This window comes from Syngnathus acus, chromosome 11 (assembly GCF_901709675.1).
Source record: "Syngnathus acus chromosome 11, fSynAcu1.2, whole genome shotgun sequence".
Classification (NCBI taxonomy): domain Eukaryota; kingdom Metazoa; phylum Chordata; class Actinopteri; order Syngnathiformes; family Syngnathidae; genus Syngnathus; species Syngnathus acus.
The window spans coordinates 2,855,070-2,881,226 of NC_051096.1; the positions used below are offsets into that span (position 1 = coordinate 2,855,070).

At 44.1% G+C, this 26,157-nt stretch overlaps 1 protein-coding gene and 1 long non-coding RNA gene across 3 annotated transcripts; one reads left to right on the forward strand and one right to left on the reverse strand.

Annotated features, from left to right (window-relative positions):
* Position 1: 1 nt before the first annotated feature.
* On the reverse strand, positions 2–26,043 carry LOC119130115. Of its 2 annotated transcripts, none has more exons than XM_037263705.1 (34): positions 25,834–26,043; positions 24,442–24,510; positions 24,329–24,353; positions 24,235–24,252; positions 23,990–24,055; positions 23,140–23,276; positions 22,996–23,073; positions 22,861–22,918; positions 22,743–22,790; positions 22,615–22,680; positions 22,511–22,545; positions 22,354–22,422; positions 22,163–22,292; positions 21,948–22,090; positions 21,754–21,873; positions 21,618–21,675; positions 21,505–21,549; positions 20,622–20,678; positions 20,413–20,561; positions 20,245–20,346; positions 20,129–20,177; positions 19,949–20,029; positions 19,121–19,849; positions 18,933–19,054; positions 18,752–18,862; positions 18,635–18,692; positions 18,464–18,571; positions 17,793–18,395; positions 17,672–17,725; positions 17,472–17,602; positions 17,274–17,408; positions 15,463–15,520; positions 15,341–15,397; positions 2–599 (listed from the first exon to the last, which is right to left on the reverse strand). In XM_037263705.1, exons 1-34 carry the CDS (start codon positions 25,894–25,896, stop codon positions 580–582), a joined length of 3,852 nt encoding a protein of 1,283 aa, XP_037119600.1. In that variant the 5' UTR covers positions 25,897–26,043; the 3' UTR covers positions 2–579. The 2 variants fall into 2 exon arrangements, with proteins under 2 accessions (XP_037119600.1, XP_037119599.1); XM_037263704.1 differs by lacking the exon at positions 2–599 and adding an exon at positions 13,144–15,274.
* LOC119130457 lies at positions 7,194–8,060 on the forward strand. The gene is made up of 4 exons (XR_005099417.1): positions 7,194–7,395; positions 7,488–7,618; positions 7,814–7,972; positions 8,015–8,060. It is a non-coding gene; the product is annotated as an uncharacterized LOC119130457 (long non-coding RNA).
* Positions 26,044–26,157: the final 114 nt, after the last annotated feature.

Sequence of the window (26,157 nt, forward strand, 5' to 3'; positions counted from 1 at the left end):
GTAAATAACAAAACCATCATGTATTTCATTCTTTATTTACATAACTGACAACAAAATAATGCATTGCAGGATTACAAAAATCAAGATATCTTTCATACTAGGAAAACGAAAACAAAAACAAACATTGTGCTTGTACTATGCATGGTGTGTTGTGAATTATTATGGCTGAGCGCCAAACTCAGTGACTTTGTTGCTGTTGCTTTCCATTTATGATGGCATCAAATCTTGGCGTCTTGGTGCTGAGTGCTGCTCGCATGTCGTGTTGACGATCCAGCCGATTTCTGCTCTTGGTTTTGATGTGAAGCAGACAGGAAAATCCAGTCTCGCAGAGGTAAGTAGTTGCGAAAGGCACGAGCAGTGAGAGTCTTCTTTGCCAGTGCAGGATACGTTTCCAACTGAGAAGCTCAGAAGTGCTCCGAGTGATCATCGGCAAACTCCATTTGGATTCCACGATTGTTTCTCAGTTCGATGAGATCTTCCTTGAGGTTGCTATCATCATCAACATCTTCCATTTTCTGCTTAAAAGGGTGCCGGATCCAGTCGTCACAGGGTTGTAGCTCTCCGCACGAGAAGTAGTCATCAAATGAGGTGCACAGTATCTGCGGATGTTCAACAATTTTTGAAACAAAATCTGGATGTAGGGAAGCATCCTCTGTGACTGTTTCTTCAGGGGAAGGAAGATTTGCCAAGTTCCCTATCTTTACACGCCTAATCCACAAAACAATTTTGTCTTTGAATTTAGCCAACTTCTCACTTGCAATCAAAATGTTCATCCCTCTTCCTTGTAGTGAGCGATTGAGCTCAGTGAGTGCTGTGAACACATCAGCCAATTAGGCAAGCGTTTGAACAAATTCAGGATCGTCAAAATATCCAGCCAGTTCTTGTCCCAGTCCGTGGAGAAACTGCTGAATTTTAACAGTACTTAACTTTATTACTTACAAAAATAAATCTAAACTACATCAAATACAAATAATAAGTAAAAATTATTATATATTAAATAATTATAATAGATTTACTTTACAGCTATAAGGCTTAATTAGCATTATCCCTTATAACTCCCTCTCGTATATAAAAGACAGCTTCGAGTTCTTTTTGTTACTGATCTGTTTATCTTGACTTGACAGACCGTGAGAACTGTGTAAACAAAAACATACAGTGCATTTCTTAACAATAAATAAATATGCTCAAAATAATCTCCTTTGGTCTCTTTTCACATCATATTGCACTACTGCTAATAAACTTAATCACAAAACATATAATACCTACAAGATTATTAAACAAAAAAAACTTTTAAACATTATCACAATAATCATTACAATATACATATATATACCACCACTAATAAACATATTCAATACTACAATACTGCAGCAAACAAGTGGTTATATTAGCTGTAAGCTTCAATGCTACAGATAAACAAGGTACATAAATCAAATGCAAACTTCCACAATGAAACAACACAAAAACGTCACCCTCATTACCTTATTAGCTGCATATACAGGCGTGAGAGGTGGTTAATAAGGCTTAAGAAACTTAACTATAACTTGGCTAGTCAACAGCTTAGAAAAAAACGTGCTTTTCCTAGCGGAGATTTTCGCCGGCGGTCCGTCACTAAAACGGGTCCGTGTGATACGACACAGAACAATGTTCCGCCTCATTGATCACCATTAATAGGTAAGAACAAAAATACTTTGAGCTGAAATACTGCCTCAGATGCAGTTACATCCCTAATGCCAATTAACACAATGACTTCTTGATTTTCAGAATTTTTCACTTTTTTCGATGACCCGACCATTATCCCTGAAAAATTGTACATTTCTCCCAGGGTGTCCTCGCACCCCCTAGGAAGCATTCTCGCACCCCCGGTTAAGAACCACTGAAGTAGTGTGTTGCACCGTGAAAGATGAAGAGAAGTAATAAATGATCAGATTTACCATTCAAATCTTTTTTTCAAGTTGCACACATAACCCAAATCTGGCGTGGGGGGGGGGGGGGGGGGGCGGCGTGATACTAGATGAGCGGGGCTTTGAATCACGATCCCATTTTGTTCCTCGCACTTTTTTGACGCGCTACTACCACATAATAATTATGTGTAGCTATGTCCAAAGTCCGGCCCGCGGGCCAAATCCGGCCCCCGATCAGATGTCATACGGCCCGCAGCTTCGGTCTTATAATGTATTATTTAGGGAGAGGGAGAGAAAACAAACTCCAGCCGAATCGGCCACTACAGGTTAGTTAAAGGCCATATCATAGAAATGTGTCTTTAAACGTGTCTTAAATGTTTCTACTGAATTTACGCATTTACTTTGCGTGAAATGTTTGTCGTTAAAAAATGTCTGAAAAAACGATTGGCCCTCGGGCCCCTTCACTTTATTAAATCTGGCCCTCCTTGCAAAAGGTTTGGACACCCCTGCTTTACAGGATGATGCTGCCGAGTGCGCAAAGCTCACAAATATGTTTTTCAAAAGACCAACCGCAGAGGAAAATGGTAAAGAGCCAGGCTTAGGGGCTTAGGGCACAACACGGGCTAATCCGTATGCTAATATCCGTCTCGGATGCTCTCCGAGCGATTCACCTTGCATTTTAGAAGATAAATAGACTGCATATCGTTTGAGTCATGGAAAATAAAATGGCTAATGCAACCTAAAACATCATTCAAACGCTACAGTAGCCTGCTAACCATCTTAATGATGTGTTTGATGATGTATTTTTAGGATCAAATCTTTCACCCATTGTCAGCGCTTAAATAGTGGAGTCAAGTGACAGCGGTATTCTATTATTCTGCCATTGGGCCGGTTGGATTTGAAACTGACAAATGGCTCCCGGCACGCCACTGGACACGACACCCCCTTGGTTCAAAAGCGCCAGTGTCTTTTAGGAAGCCATCCTTCCTGCTTGCCTGCATTTAGCTCCAACACGTGACAACCTGCTCATTTGACTTTTCTCGCAAGCAACCCACCTGATGTGATCCGAAAATGTCGGCCGATTGAGTGAGCCAATGTTTTTGATCTTTCAGTCAGTCGACGTTGTCATGAGCTGATTCCACTCTGACTGATGTCGAGTCCAAAACAAAAAAATCAAATACTTTGACACATGACTTGGCGTCACTTTAAAACGTAGCAGGTTGAAGTGACCCCAAAGGTTGTGGCTCCTTTTTTGCTCGCTTCCCCTCTTTCCCATCCCGAATGAAATCAAAGTGGTGGCCACAAAGGTGGCCCAAGTACAGAGGCGTAGCCAAGCCGGGGCGAGCCGGGGCGGCGCCCCGGTTAGGACTCCCTGCGCCCCGGTTGGAAAAAAAAAAAAAAAATCGAGCTTTTTCGATTCTTCATTTTCATGCCGTTTTTTTCTTTCGGTCTTGCGCGAATGTGCTTGCGCTATTCTATGTGCGCGATGTTATCCATTCACCGTTTGCCTCCCGGACGTTGTTTTAGCGATCAGCGAACGGCGTGGGTGATGTTCGATTTTTTTTCCTGTGGGCGTGCGCCCCTACTGGAAAAATTCCTGGCTACGCCTCTGCCCAAGTAATATCGCGTTCCGTCGGGGCAAAGACGTGCACACGTACAAAGGGTCTCCGCGGGAATAGATGGCAATAGATGAAAATAAGAAAAAGTTGGATGTGGACTCTTTTGACGTGGGCCGCACTTGAGTAGAAAAAACAAGCTTGCCTGGCCAAGGGGCAGGCAGCACGTGGACTGAATTTACAGTCCCTGAAATGATTCAGCATCTCCAAACTGTTTGACGATGATCTATCTCAGGAAAGAAAATTCTTCTTCCTTCTTCAGTGACATTACACTCACTCATGCACGAGAGCACCGAAATGACTGTCCGGCTCACTTCGACGTGGCACTTGCCTGCATCCAGGAATCAATCGGCAACAAGCTATTTTGCCAACGTCGCAAGAAAAGTATCAAGTTGAGAACAAAATGTTCCGTAATAAGTAAAGGAAGTAAAGTTTCGTCTTCTCTCGTCCGCCTCTTCCATCATTTCCAGTAAAGTGACGCTCAGGCCGTTCCATTTAAGGTCATTCAGCGGCGCAATGTTTCCTTGCCGTCAATTGGAATTTTGAGCACCGTGAGTGCGTGTGTGTGTGTGCGCGCGTGTGCGCGTGCATGAGTGCGTGCATGCGTGTGCGAGAAGGTTTCGTTTCTCTTAAAACTCCCTTATCTTGAAGACATTTTTCTGACCAGATGCTGTTGATGCCAAATGTTTCCAGCTCAGTGACGCCCAGGCCGCCTTGGTTTCATTCAAGGTGCGTGTGTGTCATTTTGCTTTTGTTAAGCACACTGCCAGCTTTCCTCTGCTGCCCAACCACCGTCAACACGCTGACCCGACTGCAAAGGAGAGATGGAGCTTCAGACCATGCAGGTTGTAATTGCATCATTTACAGTGCATGCGTGCGTTTATGTGACTATCAAAACTTTGGAAGCTTGCTCTGTTTCTTCAAAGGCAGCCCTTACACTCGGCCTAAAAAAAAACATCTTTTAATGATCATTTTCTTTCTAAGTTGTTCGAACTCATATCAATGCATATTTTGATAACATTCAGAAAAGGCACCCTCCGTTTTATTTGATCCTTTCTATCCAAATACGCATTGATATGAGTTAGAACAACTTTGAAAGAAAATAATCATTAAAAAAGAGATCTTTTTGGGGTGGTTGCAGGTCGGCCACAACTGTCGCCCGGCAGTGGCCTAGTCTGCCTCGTTGTTCTAACGCATATAAATGCATATTTTGATATCATTCAGAAAGAGATCTTTTTGGGGTGGTTGCAAGGAATGGCCTCGTCTGCCTCGTGGCAGGGCCGCGATTGCATGACCGCGCCCTCTCAATCGTACATTTATTCTGCGTGTCAATCAATGTATATGAAAACATTTAAATGGATATTTTATGATTAGAACATTCAAAAATTGTTTCATACATGTAAATAGTACAATAATAGTATAAACAACATGCAGAGAATATTGTATCAATATGGAAAATGTAAACATTAGTCACCAACGTTAGTGAAACGTTAACGTTTTTGTTTTGTTTGTTTGTTAATTTCGAACATGAAAAGAAATACAAGAAAAATGTAAGAAAGACAGAAAATGATAACTCCATAGTACAATAGAACATAAAAAAAGAAAAAATGATATTGCATTATAATTTTCCCTTTGCAGTAAATTCATATTTGTTCAAAAGGGAGTAGAAGGAAGCCTAAGCTCTACCCCTTGTAACTACATATGTCTTTGATTCTGTCAAGATTGGACCATCGTCAAATATATAAAAGAAATAAATACAAAAGAAATACAAAAGCAACTTAAACAACTTCACAGCATATTACGGTATCCCGTCAATATTTTGTCCTTAGACATTTTTTTAAACTTAGGTAAGATACTACAGTTCTTTAGTTCTTCACTGCTGGTGTTCCATAATTCCACACTGTGATACAATGTAACTTTGAGTTTGTCCTCACCAAATCTCTTTTAAACATAAGTGTTCCTCTTAAATAATAGGTACTTTCCCTCCACTCAAACAACCTCTGGATACTGTTTGGCAATTGATTATTTTTTATTTTGTACATGAGTTGGATGGTTTTAAAGTCGACTAGGTCGTTGTGTTTCAGTGAGTTCAGTTTAATAAAGAGAGGGTTAGATGGTTCTCTATAATCAGCATTATTCACAAGTCGTATTGCTTCTTTTTTTTTTGGAAGAATAAAGATTGGATCTGTGTTTGTTTTGTATCTATTGCCCCACACCTCCACACAGTAAATAATGTATGGGAGTATGAAGGAGCAGTACAAGGAATATAATAATAATAATAATAATAATAATAATACATTTTATTTGTATAGCACCTTTCATACAAGAAATGCAGCTCAAAGCGCTTTACAACAATGAAAGAAAAACATGAATACATAAAAACAAAACATTAATGTATGCATACACAATTAATAAAGTGAGTTTAAAATAGGAGCACGCTTTAATAAAATAAAGAATATATCTTTTAATGATGACTGATTTATAAGCGTGTGTGTGTGCGCGCGTGCGCGTGTGTAACATACGGAGATGCGACGTTCCGTTGTTAACCTTGGTTAACCAGGGACCTCTAGTGGTCACAATTGACCATAGCAGAAGTATACATCCTGTTTATTGTTATTACAACAACTTTTTGTAACAAGGTATACAATACTGTAAATATGTCTTCAGGAGTCTTTTACTATGGCAACTTCTTTGATAACAGCGTACAAGACTGCAAATTGACTAACTTCCGCCATTTAAATTCACACCTTTGTCCCTCATCTGGATTTAGGACCGTTCCGCGACCACTGACGACGGCGTGTCCGGAGGAGCATCTTTGCCTGTGGCCGTCGGCCAGTCAGAGACGTGAGTCAGCTTATCCATCACTCTACTCCAGTCATTTTTTTTAAATACTATTTTATGTCTGTACGGCGACCTTGAGTGCTCTGAAAGGCCCCTTATCAATCAAATGTATTGATTATTATGATTACTCGACGACAAAGTCTGCCGTTTGGAGTTGCATCCTTTTTTCTGAAATAGCGCCGGGCTCGCGACGTTACATGGCTTTGCCTTGGCTGGCATTCTCCTCAGCTTTAGAGCTCTTGTCTTTTTTTGTGTTTCAGTATGTTGGGTTTGCCGTTTCAATCTCCATCTAATCGGAGACAAGACACCACACCATGGTGGCGTTTGGTATTGCTCCTCTTTATTGTTCCTTGCACACTCACACACATGCGCTTTTTGGTTTTGGTCACTCACATTCACACCGTCAAACGTGGGAATCGAACTCACGGTGTCGGGAAACAAATAAATGAAGAAAAACAGGAATGAATCAATAGAAAAATAAATAGATGAATGAATGGATAGATAGATCAACCAATCAATGAAATATTGTCAATAATTCACCGACCGACCCCAGAGCTGTCCCATCTCGTTGCCGCAAACAAGGTCAAAACCAACGTCAAGTGTAAAGAAAACTTCACGTCACTTGGCTAAACACAAAATACGGCATTAGACGCAGAACAAACAACACGTACAGCTGGGGACATTCATACGTAGAAAGTAAGAATAGAATGAGAGCACAAAAAAGTCAACACAGTTGGATGTCAAACCAAAGCACCCAGAAGCTGATCGGCGAACCACCAAAGCGCAAGGTACGCATCGGATGGACGCGCACGCGCTTGACAAATGGCTTGGTCGAGTTGAAAGCATTTGCAAGTCGTTCGCTCCGTCGGGGGAGAGGGAGAGAGAGAGAGCGAGAGAGAGAGAGACGCCGCCGCCTGTGACGTCGTTTGCGCTCAGTTTGTTCAGATACGCTGGGGCTCCATTCTGGCGGTGGTCCCGACGCTCCTCTTGGTCGTGCTTGTCATCCAAAACATCGTCTTCTTCCACTTGAACAGGTACGCACGCGCGCACGCAATGAACAAACACTTGAAGTCGCCCCCACACACACAGGATGGCAGCTTCATGTATACCCTTTATGTGTTCCAAGGCCTCAGGACATCGTCAAAGAGTTGGGCGCGCTGGTGGCGACTTTGCCCAACAGCATCCCAGACCACAACTGCACCGATTTAGCCTGCCACTGGGCGGCGCTGCAGACCGCATTGGCAGAGCTGAAGGCAGGTCAGACGGCATTGGCAGAGCTGAAGGCAGGTCAGGAGGCAGGTCAGACCGCATTGGCAGAGATGAAGGCAGGTCAGACGGCAGGTCAGACGGCATTGGCAGAGCTGAAGGCAAGTCACACCGCGATTTCCAGCGACCTGGAGAAGAGTCAGACGGCATTGGCAGAGCTGAAGGCAGGTCAGACGGCATTGGCAGAGCTGAAGGCAGGTCAGGAGGCAGGTCAGACGGCATTGGCAGAGCTGAAGGCAGGTCAGGAGGCAGGTCAGACCGCATTGGCAGAGCTGAAGGCAAGTCACACCGCGATTTCCAGCGACCTGGAGAAGAGTCAGACGGCATTGGCAGAGCTGAAGGCAGGTCAGGAGGCAGGTCAGACGGCATTGGCAGAGCTGAAGGCAGGTCAGACGGCATTGGCAGAGCTGAAGGCAGGTCAGGAGGCAGGTCAGACGGCATTGGCAGAGCTGAAGGCAGGTCAGACGGCATTGGCAGAGCTGAAGGCAGGTCAGACGGCATTGGCAGTCACTCGAGAGCCTGCGCCGCCTGAGTGTGCTCAAAAGCAAGTTTGTGTGCTTTGCAGGCGATAGAATGACCTACCATTCTGGGGAGAAGTTCACCACCAAAGACCGCGACCAAGACAAGAATAGTATCAATTGCGCCAATTACTGGAAGGGCGCTTGGTGGTACAACGACTGTGCCAGCTGCAACCTGAACGGGCTGTACAAGGCAACCGGCACCTGCGACGAAACCAATGCCGCCTGGAATAATTTGGGGCCATCATGGAGTACCTGCCTGAGATTCGTGGAGATGAAGATCCGGCCCAGAAAGTGAGCGGTCAGCCGGCGGAGCCTGGGAACGGCATCCCCGTGGGATCACGTGGGTGCTGCCCGACGTCACCCATTTGTGCAGCGCTCGTCAAGTAAAATGGCGGTGCGCAAATGTGTGTCGGATTTGGCCCGGGCAAATGGGCTCAAGTGCAATTCCGAATTTCACCAGAAGCTTGACACGAGAGAGACCTAACAAACGGTTAGTTGGAAGTTAGTTCCTCAAAATGAAGTCTTATTAAAAAGCAGTTCGGCGCTGTTGCAGTTCCAGATTTCACCAGCAGACGGTGCCAAATTTAGACTGCCCTGACATGGTAAACCCGTCGTTAGATTAGTCGAAGTTATTGACTCGGGAAACACGATCTGTTTTGAAGTACACGCACACACACACACTCACTTTTGGATCATTTTAGGATGCTTTGCTTTGCTATCATAAAATCCCTTCCATCTGTTAACATAAGGAGTGGCCATAAGCATAGGTTAGCTACGATTGATTATGTGTTAAGTTAGTGAGTGTTCGATGAAGTTGTGTTTTACAATGACATGGGTTAAAGTAAGGGTACATTTGACATTCTCTTGCTTTGCCATGAAATAACTAACAGCTGAAGCATTCCAATGACATCTGTTAAAGTAAGGGGACCCACCTATAACCATTGTTTAGTTAGGTTGCGTTGAATATTGAGTTAAGATGGATGGATGGATCATCAACATATATTCAATATGGATGTTTTATTCATACATGAATGTATTCTCACGTGAGTAAGGACTGTTAAAGTAAGGGACCCCGTAATCATCGTTGAAGTGTTTTTGTAGTTAAGTTGCATTTTCTTTTCTTTTCTTTACAATCCAAAGAGGTTTGCGACGGCATCATTCTCGCTTAAATGAGAAACGGCGAGTGGATTGTCGTCGTTTGTACGAACAATTGAGATGTGTCACTTTTTTCCCTTATTCATTAAACTTTCTCTTGATAATCCTTTGATTTGATGATTGATTGTTTTTTTTTTCCACGTACATTTTACGATGTGGAGCGTGGTTCTTCTGTATTCAATAATGAAAGCTTAAAATGTCCTTTCACAGTCATACTTTGAACCGTTCAGTTCTTAGTGAAGACAGATAAGGATCAGGGGATGTTGTTAGTCACCTAAACATTGAACAGAGGCTGTGATGGACCGAAGTCAAATTCCTTGTTTGGCACGCTCAAACATGGCGACTATAAACTCTTGAATCTTGAATATACCCTGAACATCGGAATGAGCCAGACCTGGTCGGAGGTAGTTACCTTAAACTCAGCTAGTGGGCTAGTGTCAATGAACTCATCCCCGCGACGGTTTCAGTAAAGACAGCTTAACCCAACCGAGAGTTACCAAATTGCGCCTTAGGGAGAGAAAGCCGCTGTAAAAAGGACGCCGAGGTAGGTGTCAGACCTACGTGTGTCATTACTAGCATTGCAAATGATCTTCAATTTTAATAATATCTTTTTTTTTTTTTTTAAATATTTGACCAGTTTTTACTTCTTGTCTGATTTGAAAACGAGTTATTTGTCCATCACACACACTGCCGACTTATCACGACGGATACAATGAACGTAGCAGGCGACCTTACTCAGCGGGCCTCTCATCTCTGCCAGGGGATGAGATGCCAAGATCCACTTTCAGGTCCTTGCTCGGGCTTTGCCATTCCCCTCCATCTCATCTCCTTTCCTGTTGCACTTTGGCATTGTCAGCTTGTGTGTGTGCAAGTGTGTACGTGTGCGTGCGTGCGTGTACTCACACCATCAGGGTGGGCTGGCAGGGGTCACGGTTTGCCGGGTCGCCTGGAACTGTCAAGAGGAACAAAGCAGAGTGCAAAACGGCCTGAAATCAAAGATCGTGTTCAAGATTGGAAAGCTGCTTTCGATTTTTTTTTTCTTCATGTGAGCCTCATGAAATCTATTTTTATTTTTGTCAATGACTTAACTTGATTTGACTTTGGCTAGGCTAATTTGTGTGCCGCCCAGAATTCCACAGTGGGAGCAGACAGGGTTCCAAAAGCATATGATGATTGCCTCTTTGCTTGTTTTTTTTTTGTAGCTCTTTGTAAGTATGAGGGACAATAATGGCTTTGGTGGTCTTGGTTCGCCATGGTGACCACGGATATAAACAATTCAAATTCTTTCTCAAACTACGCTCCTCAAACACTGCTTGATATGAAAAGACTGAAAATGGCACTCTATAATATTGTATTTTATAGACTCTGCAGTCATTACACAATTGAATAGGCGGAAGATGAATGATTAACTTATTGAAGGGGCCTTCTGCTTGCTTGCTTGCTTCGACCACCAGGAGGCAGTATGAAAAAAGATATAGCTGTATAATGCTGAGTTTCCGTTTGGCGATTTTGTTCATTCTTGGCCTTTTTAGTTTTCTTGACGTCCACACACATACAACAACAATTCTATAGATATGTTATCGTTTTGTTTCGTCAAATGTATTCAAGGGAATTAATCAATGAGCACGATGAAAACATAATTACAGAAATATCTTCGTACTAAAAGCCATTTCCCGCAGTGAAAGTTTTCTGTAAGCTAAAAAGAAAAAAAAGACCAAGAACATATTTACCTTGCATTCGTCCTGCATCAGGAGCATTCCAGGAGCTTGAAATTCGCGACGAAATACGGTGACGTCATCTCTATAAATGAAATGTGTAATATCTGCAAAACCGTAGAAACACAAATGAAACTTTTTGCAGCACAAACCAGCACAAACAAAGCACAAACGGACGGTACCATTTTGGGTCCATTTGGAGGAAAACGGGGGGCTGGGTGACGTCCTTGCTAGAAAATAAATGTAGAATATCTACAAAACCGAAGCAGCACAAACAAGATTATTTGCAGCACAAACCAGCACAAACGAACGGTACCATTTTGGGTTCGTTTGGAGCAGATGGGAGGCTGGGTGAACTCTGGATGACCTATAAAATAATCTTTCATAACTAAAAAAAGCATAGCAGCACAAAGGATTTTTTTTGCTGCACAAACGAAGCACAAACGAAACAGACTATTTTCCTTAAATTTTGCGTGGGCTGGGGGGCCAGCTTCACGCAGGTGCGAATTTCAAGCTCCTGGAATGCTCCTGATGCAGGACGAATACAAGGTAAATATGTTCTTAGTCTTTTTTTTTCTTTCTTTTTAGCTTACAGAAAACTTTCACTGCGGGAAATGGCTTTTAGTACGAGGATATTTCTGTAATTATGTTTTTATCGTGCTCATTAATTCCCTTGTTATCAATAAGCCTATATCAAGCGTGTCCAAAGTCCGGGCCGATCAGATTTCATACGGCCCGCAGCTTCGGTATTATAATGTATTATTTATTGACCGCCTGCACTGTCAAACTGAATCTAAAAAACAAAAAAAGAAACTTGAACCTGTAATTCCTCCTATTACCAAAGGGTGGCAGCACCACCCCTCGCCGCTCATTTCTGCCATGGCGACTGCAAAGAAAACGAGGACAGATAGAGGGCCGCCGCTTTCAAGAGAAATGGGAATTACAATAGTTGCTCGCTGAAAATCAAGGCAATTGTGTTTGTCTAATTTCTAAAGAGACGGTTGCCTTGTTTAAGGATTTCAACCTAAAGAGACACTAGTAGACTAAACATGCTGACACATACGACAAGCTAACAGGGAGTAACCGCGCTGATAAAGTGAAGCAGCTCCAAGCTGAAATGGCATCACAACAGCGATTCTTCACGCGGGGCTGTGAGTCAAAATGAAATAAAAATTAAATATCACTTCATATTAAACATTACGAAGTGGCCATGTTAATACTGTTGATGTTATAAATCTGTAGACATGACACAAACTCTTACTTTCTGAAAGATATTGTAAATGACAAGAGCAAAACTCACTTGTTTTAAGTTTTAATAAGACAGATTTGCATTGCTTATAACTCCCGTTTAAAATGTTCATGAGGCAAAAATAATTTCAAACTCATGTAAATGTAAGGCATTCCAAACAGTTTGTTCAATGTTATCTGACTCTTCAGGTATGAATGAAAGGCAGAATGTGTTTTTAGAGTGGTTCACATCTGCCCGAATGGCTTATATTTGCTTATTTTGTCATTTGAAAAATAAAGACAATTGTGACAATGAAATTTGTTTTATAACTGTGTATTTGCATGAAATGTTTGTCGTTAAAAAATGTCTGAAAAAACTATTGGCCCCCGGGGCCCCTTCACTTTATTAAATCTGGCCCTCCTTGCAAAAAGTTTGGACACCCTTGACATAATTCATCCGATCAGAGGCGATTCTGGGTGCTTTTGCGCACTGGGCGAAACATCCATCGTTTAAAAATTATTATTTTTTTTAAAAAGCCACTTGTGGAATTTTGTCTCCCTCTCGTGGTATGTGTTAGAACCACTGACGTAAATCCAATTATACATCACAGGCTTTTTTGGAAAAACAGTTGAGCGGCATTAAACTTTTAAATCTATCGCTTCCGAATATTTCATTCAGTTTTTGTCCAATCAAGCGTGGTATGTGAAGATAAAGCATGTGAATAAAAAATAAGCGCTCTTGTTTTCACAGCAGCAAACTCAAAGCGACATCTTGCAATGTGTTTTGACACCTATAAGAGGAAAAAAACCTAACGCGAGGTAATTATCCACCAGTTGTCCAAAAAAAAAAAAAAAAAAAACATACTTGTCTACAATCTTTTACACTTGAAAACAAAACATGCTGACAAGGTTGAAGTGGTTAACAGTGAATTTAATTTAACTTCCTATCTGCTCCAATTGCTGACAGTAACTTTACAGATCAAATTCAACTGGATAGGAATTGCAACATGGCAGCATTGAATACAAAAGTACAAAAGGTAGCGGAGGAAAGCAAAATAGAAATATTTACAAAATAAAACTTGGGCGCATAACTTCAATTTGTTTATACACATTCCATTTTCGTCATTGCGGCGGACTGGGTCGAGCCAACACGTCCTTGACCGATAAGAGTGTGATGGGGGTGGCGAAATAGGAGCCAAAATGGTGGGTCCAAAGGTGGGGGGCGCTATTGGTCACATTTGCCGGGAGCCACGGCCTCTGGTACGGCAGCTGCTGCAGCAACCGCGGCTGCATTGGATGGCTCAGCCAAGCCGCCGTTTGCTCGCTCACCGCCACGGCACCTTGGTTCGGTGCCTGCTGGATGTAAAACTGCAACGGGTACGTCTGGCCGACATTGTTGCAACTACTCTCTGCGGGTACATTCATAGCTAGCCTGTGATCGTACCCCGGCTGCACGTTTAAGACCGGAGGTATTTGGCAAGAACCGGGATTTAATGGCTGCAGTTGTTCTGCCGTTGGACCGGCGAAAGACGCCTGGTGGTCTGCGGCAGCCACGCCACTGCTCACTGGGATTTGCTTTTCAGCGGGATTCCCAAAGCCTTGAGGGACAACGTTATCTGGACCGGCATCTACGCAACTAGTATCCGGCTTGACGATGACGTCACCAGGCCAATTCAGGTCACGGGGGACAACAGTGTTGGTGGACTTTTCCATGCAAATGACCGACTTGTGGGGTAAAGCATCCGGTGCCACTTGTTGCATCCGTGGATTGATGGTGCCGCTTTTGATATCCTGGTTGCCGTTGCTCGGCACCATTGCCGCCGGGTTGCTGCTGTTGTCTGCTGCCTTAGACTTTTCCGGGTCACCATGTGCCGGGTCCCCTGAAGGCTCAACCACAGCGACCTTTGCCATCTTGGCTTGTGATGACTTGAGTCCGTTTTTGACAAGCATAGGCTCAGCCAGTGGGGTCTTATTGCTGCAAATCCAGATGAGTTGGTCCAGAGATTCAAGTGATTCTCTTTTCCTGGTGGGAAGGGATTTATCTTGACGAATTGTCGATGTCGCGGCTAGAGAAGTGCCACCTTTAGCGCGAGCTTGCTCTTTTACCCAAAAATGAGATGGTATCTCGGTGGCGTGGAGTCTCCCCTGCGAACGTGTCAGGTCATCTTTCGCTTGAGAACTTGGTTGAGCTTCAGAGATGCTTGGAGTAGACAGGTCCTCCAAGAGCAAAGTTTTGAGTTGGGAATGAGGCTCGGTTTCTGATCTTAGCCTGGGAGTTACAAAAGATACACTATCCAAGGGGACAGTTCTATCTTTCACCTGACCAATCCAAGGCGGTTGCAAGGTAGGAGCGCCACGTTCTGCGATCGTCGGTTCGGCGCTCACTCCATAACTTGGACCAGCAGTTAACTCTTGTGGCATTAGTTCTTGCTTCACTTGAAATTTCGGCCTTACTTCAGAGACAAGTCTGGCAGATGCAGGACATACTGTCTCTTCAGAAGTTTTGAGAGATCGTGACTCTTGCGGCAAGAGTTCAGCCTGCACCTTAGAAATGGATCCACCAGTTCTCAGTGGTTTGGACTTTGAGGGGTTCAAATCAGCATTCACTTGAAAAGTGGATGTCTCCACAGAAGTTGGACCAGGAGTTGTTCCAGATCCAGATGCTGGAGACCTCAGCTCAGGTTCCACTTGCAAACTAGGCTGCTTCTTACCGAGTTCTACAGGGACTTTGGACTCTACGGGTATCGGTTCTTTCTTCACTTGATTAAGAGGTGGAGTTTGGTTAAGCAAATCCGATTTGTTCTCAGGAGGTCTGCATTGCGAGTGCACCGCCTCCTCTTTCACTTTGACGAAAGGTGGCGTACTGGAGACCCAACTCAAAATCGGCGCTTCGGTCGGACTCTGAAAACTTCTGCCGCTCTCTTGCGGACTGACGACTGCGCTAGTTGCGGACGAAAGCAAAACAGCATTTTGGTCCCCACACAACTCCATGTCGCGTGCACTGTGTTTCTCAGATGCCTGGCTTGCTTCTATGATAGAAAAGTTCAAGATGAAGAAGACACTCGATCATTGGTCATCTAAAAGTGTCGACCTACCAATTTGCTGTGAGGAGCCGTCGGACTGGGACATGGCACTCTGCAGCATGGTGAGCGCTTTGAAGGACATGGACGGTTTAAAAACAGTACAAGGTCACACGGTTGGGGACATTCAACAATACCTTCTCCAGCTGGCGCGTTCCAAACGTGCTCGTACATTTCATCAAGGAGTAGTACAACCTTAAAAAAAAAAAAAATGGTTTTAGCACAAGAAGGCATTTTTGACCTTATCATCTAGGTTACTGTTAGAGTGGTGCTCACTCGAACTTATTTTTGCAAGAACCACACGGGAGACAGTATGCCCTTTTTAAGCACTTGCAAGTGGAGTCATTCGTCGCTGTGCGTACAGCGATGATCGAATGAGGTCTGACTTTGGATTCACAGTCATCGGGTAGTCGGTCCTCTCGAGGCCAACCTACTTCCCAAATTGGAATTTTAGAAATAAGATCGAACTGATCACTCGACTTTATTTCCACCAAAAAAATAGCACCCAAATGGTAGCTACCTTTTCCTTCTTTTCTGATTTATGTTTTACAATCAAAGTACTCCGGGATTGAATGATTTTATTTGCACGGGTATCAGTGAGTGGGATTGTTCAGTTTTTGGAGGATTGAATGATTTTATTTGCACGGGTATCAGTGAGTGATTCTATTTCATGCTTCTTCAATAAATGTGTTTTATATATTAATTTAATTCGTTGTGCGCTAATTTGTATGATATATGCAATCGATTGTTTGTGGTTAGTTTGACAATTCGATTCATTGACGGGTGATTATTATGGTATGCAATCGTACCGTAATAAATAAAAATAACGAAGGTGTTTAAATTAGATCATTTGGATTGGTGTAGAGTTAAAGGTAATTCAATTGTCCGTTGGGTGCGGCAGGCCCGTTCTTATTTTGTCGGGCCGCGTCAAAAGCTAAATTGGACAATTTTGGGGATTAAATTGCCTTCATAATTATTTAAGGGATGAGTGCATCTCGTTAAATATTTAATTCGTTCAAATATTTGCTTCACTTGAGTAAAATAACGAAGGTGTTTAAATTAGATTATTTGGATTAGTGGTAGAGTTAAAATTCGTAATTGTCCGTTGAGCGCGGGCCCGTTCTTTTTTTTGTCGGGCCGCGTCAAAAGCTAAATTGGACAATTTTGAGGGATTAAATTGCCTTCAAAATTAATTGCAGGATAATTATAATCCGTGTAAATCATTTTGATTCGTTTTAAGAGAAATATTATTCCTTTTAAACAATCGAGTTAGTTGAAGCATTCCAACGGTTAAGTGTTTATATATACCGTGTTAGAATTAATGATTTAATGCATTAAATTCCTTCTCAAATACTATTATTGTCATACTTCCACTAATTCGATTCTTCTTCGAATAAAGAGAAGTAGGCTCGCTACTTCAGCAACAAAGTAGAGCAGACCCATATCAATAGTTACTTCGGCAAAACTAGTGCAAGGGTGCGCTACACCAACGAATCCCTGAGGTCTTAACAAAGACATCTAAAAATATCCGTAAATTCCCGTAACATAACACAAGCGTCAAACAACCGAAGGGAGCCATCAGTATGGCGCGGTCATTTCGACGACTCCCCTCGAATTGAGTTACTCGGCTCGCGCGTCGGTTGACTTGAGAGGGATTGGCGACAAAGAAATTAGATTCTGGTAGAATTAATTTAAATCGGGTGGTTAGATACGGACAAGTCCCTTCACCCCGGCTTATCGAACCCGTTGTCGGGGCGCCGGTGGCACTTTGATAAAAAGTGCGCGTTTGACACTAAGCAAGAATGTTTTCACACCATTTGGAAAGTTTCAACAACTTAAACTTTTCAGAGTCAAGGAAGGGTAAAAGGTTTAAACAAAATTAATAAATTCTAGTCTACATTCCAACATAGTCATACGATCAAAATAATCTGTAAACCCTAACAGTTACCTTTGCATCCATCTTTTTGTACCGCTCCTCAGCAGCGACTTTAACAGCAATATCATTGAGAATATCCAGTTTCATTTCTTCTACGAGGTCCGCCTCGTACCAAAACGTCTCCAAAAAGTGAGGAAATGCTTTCATCTGCAAGGCAAAGGCTTTTAAAGTTCCGTCACGGCGAGTTGTGAGCGACGGCGCTCGACTCACCATGTACATCGACTGGTGGTCCACGCTGACCATGTGCGGGCAGATACCGCTGACGGTGAACTTCTGGCGGCAGCTCGCGCACAAGTAGAAGGATGAAGACGTCCCACGACACTCGTACACCGATGCCAGACCTGATTGCGCAATTGCCTAGCATCAATAGTCATATTTCTTGGAAAGGGGGGTGGGGCTTGTTTACCTACCGATGACTGACAGTCCCCTCACCCACAAGAACATGGTCAAGTTGCTTGCAGTTCCTGTATCAAAAGACGCACGAGTGAGTTACGTCGCCACGGCGACCTTTCGGGGTGAAAGCCAACCTACCTGCGAGAAGAACCGCTTGCGAAACACTTTGATTCGGACTGCGCCATTTTTCTCCCTTGTACTTCCCGACCGGACTCTTTGGCCGGTCTTGTCCCACCAGCGACAACCATGAGGACCTATTGGGTCCTTGCAGAGTTAGACCCGGACCGTTGACGTGCGGGTCTGATCCTGACGGCTCTGGAGGTGAAAGCATGTCGGAGCCTCCTGGATTCTTCTCCACACCTTTCAAGTTTGGATCACCAGGCTGGAGTCCCGACACGAGCGGTGGCGAGGGCTCACTCAAGTAAGGCAGGTTCTCTTCGGCCTTTAAAATTGGCTCAATCTTTGGGTCTGGGCCTAGTGACACTGATGGCAAGGGCTCATCAGAACCGTCCGCATTCTTCCCAGCATCGTTTATGGGGAGATCATCAGTCTGCAGTTTTTGGCTTAAAGGCGATGAAGTTGAGGGCTCAAAGCCTTCCAGGTTTTCTTCATCTAACGTTAAATCAATATAATCAATGCGGTGTGTCTCAGAAAGCTCTTTACATTTGAGTCCATGGATTTTCTCAAGAACGGGCTTCAGCTCATCATCGGCAGTGCTAACGTGGACCTCTGTGTCAGAGGCTGAAAGATGAAATCAAAGTGGCCATCTATTATCAACACACAGGACACTGCTCTGTGCATTCCTTTACCTTCTTCCAGGGTGGAACTTCCTTGCGTGGAGGTGAGGGAACTCTTTTGTCCCACAGGTATCAAAGACTTGGATGCGACCCGGAATTGAGTCTCCAATCTCTGCAGCGCTAATAACAAAGACATGCTTATTCGAGGCACCATCCGAAAATTCATCGTCCTCAGATTTTTACCTTGAGCCTCTGGAAGACTCGACAGCTCGTTGTACTCTTCCTCGCTCACTTCGATTGTCTGGGCAAAGAGTCGATTCATCAGAAAAACAAAGTCTTTTTTTCCAGACTCTAACTCACCTGGATGTTGCGAAGTCCCAAAGACTTCTCCACCTCAGTGAAGCTGAAGGCTAACTTTTCTAGGTTGATGCCCACCAAGTGCTCGTCATTCACCTCCGGGAACCTCCGTTTCTTGTGTAGGACACAACAGCAATCACATCAACCTCTCAAGTAGCGGACGGACTCTTATGTAGGCACGTACGATGTAGTTGTGGAAGTGAACGTTTTCCATGGGGTGACTGGAGCGGTCCAATCGGATATGGCATAGCGTGCAGTAGGATTGCTTCCTCCCGTCGCTGTTGACCGCAACGATGAAGCCCAGGCCTGAAAAGTTATTCAAAAGTCATTTTAGAGCAAGGACCCTTCAAGACAGCCAACACGGCTACGTACCAACTTTAGAAAGAGTCGGCTTGGCTTTGCTGTGCGACGGCTGGGCTGTGGAGCTCGGGCGTCGGGCGGACGAGCGCGTCTTACAGACCCGAGCTTCTGTGTCGCTGTCTACGCCCCCCTTGATGTTCACCTTCTTGGAACTCGCCGCTTCGGGTTTTTGAGATCCAACCCCCGCCTCCGCCGCCGGGTTTTTCTGGGCTGTGCTGCTAGCGCTTGGTGAAGCGTCGCTTTCAGGTTCAGCTTTGGGTACCTTGTGCAACGAGGGGGACACGACGAGCGATGGTTTGGGGCTGGATTGGGTCGCCACACACTTGGAGGTAGCCGCACAGTGAGCGACAGGGGCGGTTCCGTTAATGCTATTCGATAGTGTGGGCTTGGTGCCAGTCGGAGCATGAATGGTTTTGGTACCGGTGGCGCCATGGCTGTCTGTCGTGGGCTTGGGAGTTGACGGCGGGGCAAGTCCATGCAAGGTGGACTTGCTTGGCTTTTCTTCATGCGGCGTGATTTCTCTGGCGCTCCTTCGTTGTCTTTTGCAGCCCGGCTTGTCATCCAGAGCCTCACCGGGCCTTTTTTCCTCACCTTCTGCATTTCCTTGCCTCGTCTCACTCTCTGTCTTTTGGAGGCCGGAGGTCTGATTACTGTCTTTGGGACTTTCATTGGTATGTTTTGAAGAGTGTGCGGGTTTCTTGCTGTTCGCGGCTGTTGTTGATGTCACAGTTTCTTTGGGAACTTGAAGATAAAAGTTAAAATCCTTTTTAGTTCTGACAAGAAACAAAGGGAACCTCTGGGCTGACACGAAAGCCAGCGTGGTTTTTTCGTTTGTCTTACCCAACGCTGCTCGAGGCAGGACGAGGGGGATGAGCGGAATCTTGCTCCTCCTTCGCTTTGCTGCACTTAGGATCAATTTCACTGACGAGCAAAAATGGAGGATGAACATTGTCTGGGTTTTATATATTTTTAAATAAATATTTGGTCGCTAAAACACAGAGCAAACACCAAGGGATTCACCTTTGTTGTAATCGCACGGTTCCTCGATGGGCTTATCCAACGTTATTGTCTGCGTGGAAGACAAGATTTAGTTGCGCTCACGTCGTTCGGGTTCCTAACTGCGCTTAGTTACTTGCCTGTATAAAAGACACGTTGCGAAGGCGTGCAGCCTGGGCCGCCAGGTCCAGTAAAACCTTGATACCACAACCGATGCTCAGCGAGCCGGGATGGAATCGGTCCTTTTTGAACGTCACCGGTGTCAACATTTGTGGCTCTTAGCATTCGGGCCGAGCGGAAGGACTCACGAGAAACATGACGACGTGTTCCCAGCTGAAAACGTGCGCGTAGCCCTCCTGGTCCGTGAGCCGCCTCCCGCACAGCAGACACAGCACCGAGTTGTACGTGGCGTGACGGGCTGCGTCGTGGACCTCGTGCGACACCAGAAAATTGCGCCCTGCAATGGGGTTTACGCGTTCAGCACCCGCAGGGGAGGGACAGCTCCTGAGCGACTCACCCAAAAGTGGGAACGTTTTGCGTTCGTGGAGGCGGCTGAACGTCTGGCAAGCCGGCACTGAAAACAATTCAGACTCGCTCAGCTTTGTGAGCTCAAAGTGTGTACCGTAATTTTCGGACTATAAGTCGCACCAGCCATAAAATGCCCAAAAATGTGAAAAAAAAACATATATAAGTCGCTCCGGAGTATAAGTCGCATTTTGGGGGGCAATTTAGTCGACAAAATCCAACACCAAGAACAGACATGAACGAGCAACAACAGGCTAAACGATACGGTATGCTAACGTGACAAACACAAACGAGGAGCTGAGAACGGGCCTGACGTAACATTCAATTATTTAAAACTATTACATAAATAACACGTTTATAAAACCATCTGTGTCACTCCAATTCATTAAATCCATCGATCGTCCTTTGTCAACAATGCCGTGTGCCGCAGTTCAAATTATTCCACAGGCCCATACAACGAATTTTAAATAACTATCACATAAACAACAATATTATCAAACGATTTGTGTCACTCCAAATCATTAAATCCATCGATCAAATTTCTCGTCCTTTATGTCATCCTGGTGACAGAAGACATGTCCAGAGGATATGGCGCTTTAAAGTGTTACTTTATTTGATTTTTTCTCTCTATTTTTCATGTTTTGCATATGTTCAAGATAAAGATATCAAAGCATGTGAAGTGATCAACTATACTAAAAGTAACATGTGGTCAACTATACTTGTAAGTAAGTGATGTGTTAATGATCAAGTAAAAATTTGTGAAAAAAAACATATATAAGTCGCTCCTGAGTACAAGTCGCCCCCCCCACCCAAACTATGAAAAAAAACGCGACTTATAGTCCGAAAATTACGATAGATCTGCGGCGAGCGTTTACCGCTGCGTTTCATCACAACGGTGTGGCTCGACAGTTTGTCCATCACTGCGGACACACAAATGAGATAATTCAAATGTCACGCAACTGCCATTTTGTCCGCTTTGGATACCGACCTTTCTGGTAACTTGGTGGGTTGATGCTTTTTAACATCGAGGAGGGTAAATCCATCACCTGGGAGACGGATTTTGGAGGAGTTAACTAAAATGTCTTTTGAGATTTTTTTTCTTTCTTTTTAAAGTCCTTTTTCACCTTCACAACCACCTGACTCCACCCTCTTTCCTTCTCTTCTGCCTCCACCTCGGACTGCAAGAACCGGCGTCCCAGAACTTGCCGCCAACCAAACGGCAGTCGCCACGGATTCAGATGCAACTAGGAGATAAAAAAAAAAAAAAAAAGGTCACCATTAAGCCCGTATTCAGTGAGACTGGCGTGCGAGAGCTGACCAGTGTTTTCAGGAAATGCTTGTGCGAGTTCAAATGTTTGGCCAGCGTTGACTGAGGGACGGCGTCCTGGCATGCGAAACACACGCAAACGGCTTCAGACGCCGGCGCCGGCGAGCTGAGGCAGAACACCATCATGGACACACCTATTGGACAAAACGCACACTCGTCACCGTCATCACGGGCAGCCGCAAAATGGACGCCGGGACGAACATCACCTCGCTGCATGTGCTTTCCAAGTTGGTTTAAGATATTTTTCAGACCTGGCGGACAAGGAACGCCATCTTTGGTTTCTTGCGTGTCGGCTGACGAATTCATGTTACCGTGACTGGAGATGCTCTTCATCGTCTGCAATCAAAATCTATGAGGCGAGCACACAGCGATCCGACATCCAAGTGCCGACGCTCACCTTTCTGTGCGCCGCGCTTTGCACGTGTTGCAAATATTCCTCGGGCTTGTGGCACTGGATGTTACAGTTCTGCAAATGTAATCATTTATTCCAAACTTGCTTACAGGTGTCCCAAAATGGCTGACTCAGCAAAGTGAGTACCGTGTATCTTGTATACCTGACAACGTATTTTGTACGACTTCTCAGCAGAATCTACCAGAGGAAATAAATACATTTGAGCCCACATATTTGATTGTACAAAACAAAATAACAATGACTCACCCGGAAGTGGACATTTGTTGTGGACCTTTTGGTACTCTTTCTCCGTCTCAAGCATGGGCTTCACATCTGTCAAAATAAGACACTTGAGGCTCTGGCTCACTCCGAATACCCCAGACGGACAGATCTACCTTCGAGCAGCGTGGGAAGCTGGACAAACATGCTGAGCCAGCGCATCACTGGGGAGAAGAAGCAAATCCCCTAAGAACAGGACGGAACGATTCACTCGACGAGAGGCGGGCTGCGTACCTTGGAAGTAGCTCGACGACGCGTACGTGGCAGTCAGCCAATAAGGCAAATTTAGGATCTAAAAGAAATGAGGAAAAAGAATTTAAGAGCAACGTACGCAAACCCGCCAAGACTGAACCGAGCCATTCGACAAACCTTAAGCGGTCCGACCTTGTCCACATTGGCCTGCTTTAAAATTTTCCGCCTTTCCGTATTGATGGAATCTATAAAGCTCTAAAGAGACGCAAGGCGTGGAGGGAGAGGCGGCAAAAAAAGTTTTGAAAAGTAAGCTCCACTCACGTAGTAGTTGCATTCGTGGCAGCTGGAGTTGATGTGCTCCAAGATATCCTGACCCGTCACGAGCTCCTCGCAGACGTGGCACAAGTACAAAACGTTGTCCATTCCCCGACTAAAACAAACGGTCAGCAGTTGCAGTCCTACGAGAAGTGCTCCAGTTCAGCCATCACACCGCAACACAAGCTGTCAGGGTTTTCCAAACTATCTTGATCGTATGATTATGTTGGAATGTAACCTGTAATAAACTCCTTTTTTGAATTTGTCTACACTGTTTGTACTATGTGTCCTCTCTGCATCCATTGCAGCCTGGTCATCCTGGAAGAGGGACCCTCACCATCTGTGGTCTCCTCTCAAGGTTTCTCATTTCCCCTAGCTGGAGTTCTGAGTTTTTCCTTGCCCTCTTGGGAGTTAAGATCAGAGGATGTTTGAGAATATTTGCCATTGTTCACATGTCCTGAATGTTGTTAGTCACCTAAATGTTGAACAGAGGCTGTGATTTACCGAAGTCAAATTCCTTGTTTGGCACGCTCAAACATGGCGAATAAAAAAACTCTTGAATCTTGAAATAACCTAGCTAGATTAGTTTTATGCTTATGTTGGAATGTAACCTGTAATAAATAACCTAGCTTGTCCCATCCTACACAAGCTAGCAGACGTTTCTACTCCCGGGTGGAACACGAGTCAAGGTTACAGCAAAGACAAAAAGTTCTAGTCAGCTCTTCAAAATACATTGTCAAGCCTACCAGCTAGCTTAACCTGCGTGTTAGCCGTTTGCTGCTTAATACAAGCTAGGCTACGCTTTCGGAACTATCATAAACCACACAAATTAGAGGCTACACTCTTATCACCAAACCTAAAATGGGATGTTGGGTCATCTGATGGAAGCTTCGGTCCATAATAATGATGAGCGGGAGCTTGCCTGGAGAGAAAATGTCAAGTGAATAAGTTCAAAATCAAGGTCTCTCGTCTCAGACTTGACAAACACACACCGGTGTTATATGCGATTTTGTTTTTAAAACATTAAGCAGAGAGAGAGAACGGCTCCTTCCTCAATTGGCTCCGTTTCAGGAATTCAAGGAGGAATAGAAGACGGCTTACCGGGAAGCGAGTGGCCCTCTGTGAAGTTCAGAAACGTTACTTGTTAAGAGTTGTAGTTTGAGCACGATTAGTAATGGCTGGAGTAATACACTACCTGTCTCAAACACTTGGGTCATTTTCTGGAAAGATTAAAAAAAAAAAAAAAAACATTCAATGTCAGAGCTTTTAAACAGAATGCAGAGTAAGCCATTAACCTCGGTGCCAAACCTTCTGGTGCTCTTTCGAGAATATGTGACGCTTGAACTCGGCAAATATTTTGTATTTTGTGAAGCACACCTAGAACAAAAGCAACACAAAAGTCAAGGTTGAAGTAATTGTAAATCAGGACGTTGCTCACACGTTTGCCTGTTTTGTGATGTTTTCACCGATTGGCGACCACAATCCATTGGCCGAGGTTGAACTTGACTGCCCTTGCGCCGGTTTGTGGACCCCGTGGAGGCTGTTTTGTGGTGTTCTTTGGTATTGAGGGGGGCTGGTTGGCTGCTGTTCATTTTTTTCCCCCTTTTATGTACCCGCTCTGTGGTATGAATACTGCTGGGGCCTGAATTTCCCCACCCCCGGGGATCAATAAATCTTCAATCAAGTTATCCCAAATTCACTCATTATTGTGTTAGATAGCGTGGCAAGAAAGGCCGCTTAGGAAAAGAAGGTCTAAGTTTCATCGGTCCCCACGAAAACAAAACTCCGCCGTCCGAAATGACTATATAACCTGTCAATCAGCCAAAGAGGACCAAAACAGAAACCGTACCCCAACTGTTTCGGTAAAAGTGCTTGAGCAACGATCTTTTTTGTGGCTTGTAAATTGAACAGCAAAAAAAGTGTCAACATACAATTCCTTATTGGAGGTGGTTGTTCGGATTCTGTTCACGGGAAAACATCCCAAGATCTGGGCTCTTGACGATTGGCCAAATCGCATAAAAATAACCAATCAAACATACAGTTGGGCCTCCTCCATTATCTTAGGTTGCTGGCTGATCACTATCATCAGCTAAAAAAAAACCTCAAAGCCTTGGAGAAGGGGGGTAGCCGGTACCATATTGGAAACTGTTAATAAAGCTCGCAAAATGGTTATATGGCTAAAGCGTACATTCTTGTAACAATATATATATTCCTTTAAAACACAATGGCACATTCTTGGTCCCTAAATTCTTGTGTGTTAGTTCCTAAAAGATCTTGCTGGTCTCCTCCGTCAAAACATGAAGGCTGCGAACATTATTTACTGGTAAATGTCATACAAAGTTTAAAGTACATTACATACACGCCTGGCCTGAGTTAGGATGGAATAAAACACTTTAAATCGAGTCTCAAAGCACCCTTAAGATACAAAGGCACAAAAGAAAGCAAAGTAACAAACTTTAGCATATTTAAAGGGACGAGTAGAGCATAGGAGAAAAGTGACAAAGTCTCCACGTACATGGCAAACGGGCATTTTAAATCAAACGGTAAAAAGGGAACACGTACATAAAAGGACAAGTCGCACACAATACATAGCAAAAATGATGGACGAATAAGTTGCCCATCACCCACCCCCTTAGAAAATGTATTTTGTATTAAATACATAGGTAAATATCAAATATATGTAATTATTCTAACACTTACCTGGCATACGAGACCATCGCACCATTTGCTCGCTTCAAAGTACATTTCGAAAAACGAAGCCATTTAAATAATGTTCAAACTTAAACTTCCGTTGTGAGTCGAGTAACGGTGGAAGGTAAAAGTAAGAAGTCAAAGATGTTCCAATGAGCTGTGAAAATGAAAAATAAAACTGTAACCAGTCCGTCTTTTATTACAATGTATCATCTTTTCAGTAAAAACACGTGTGGGTCTAATTTATATAGGAGCAAGCTGTGCCACGCCTCCTCCACCTCAGGGCTTCGTACTGATTGGTCAAAAGGATATAGGGGTGGGGCGTTGATATGT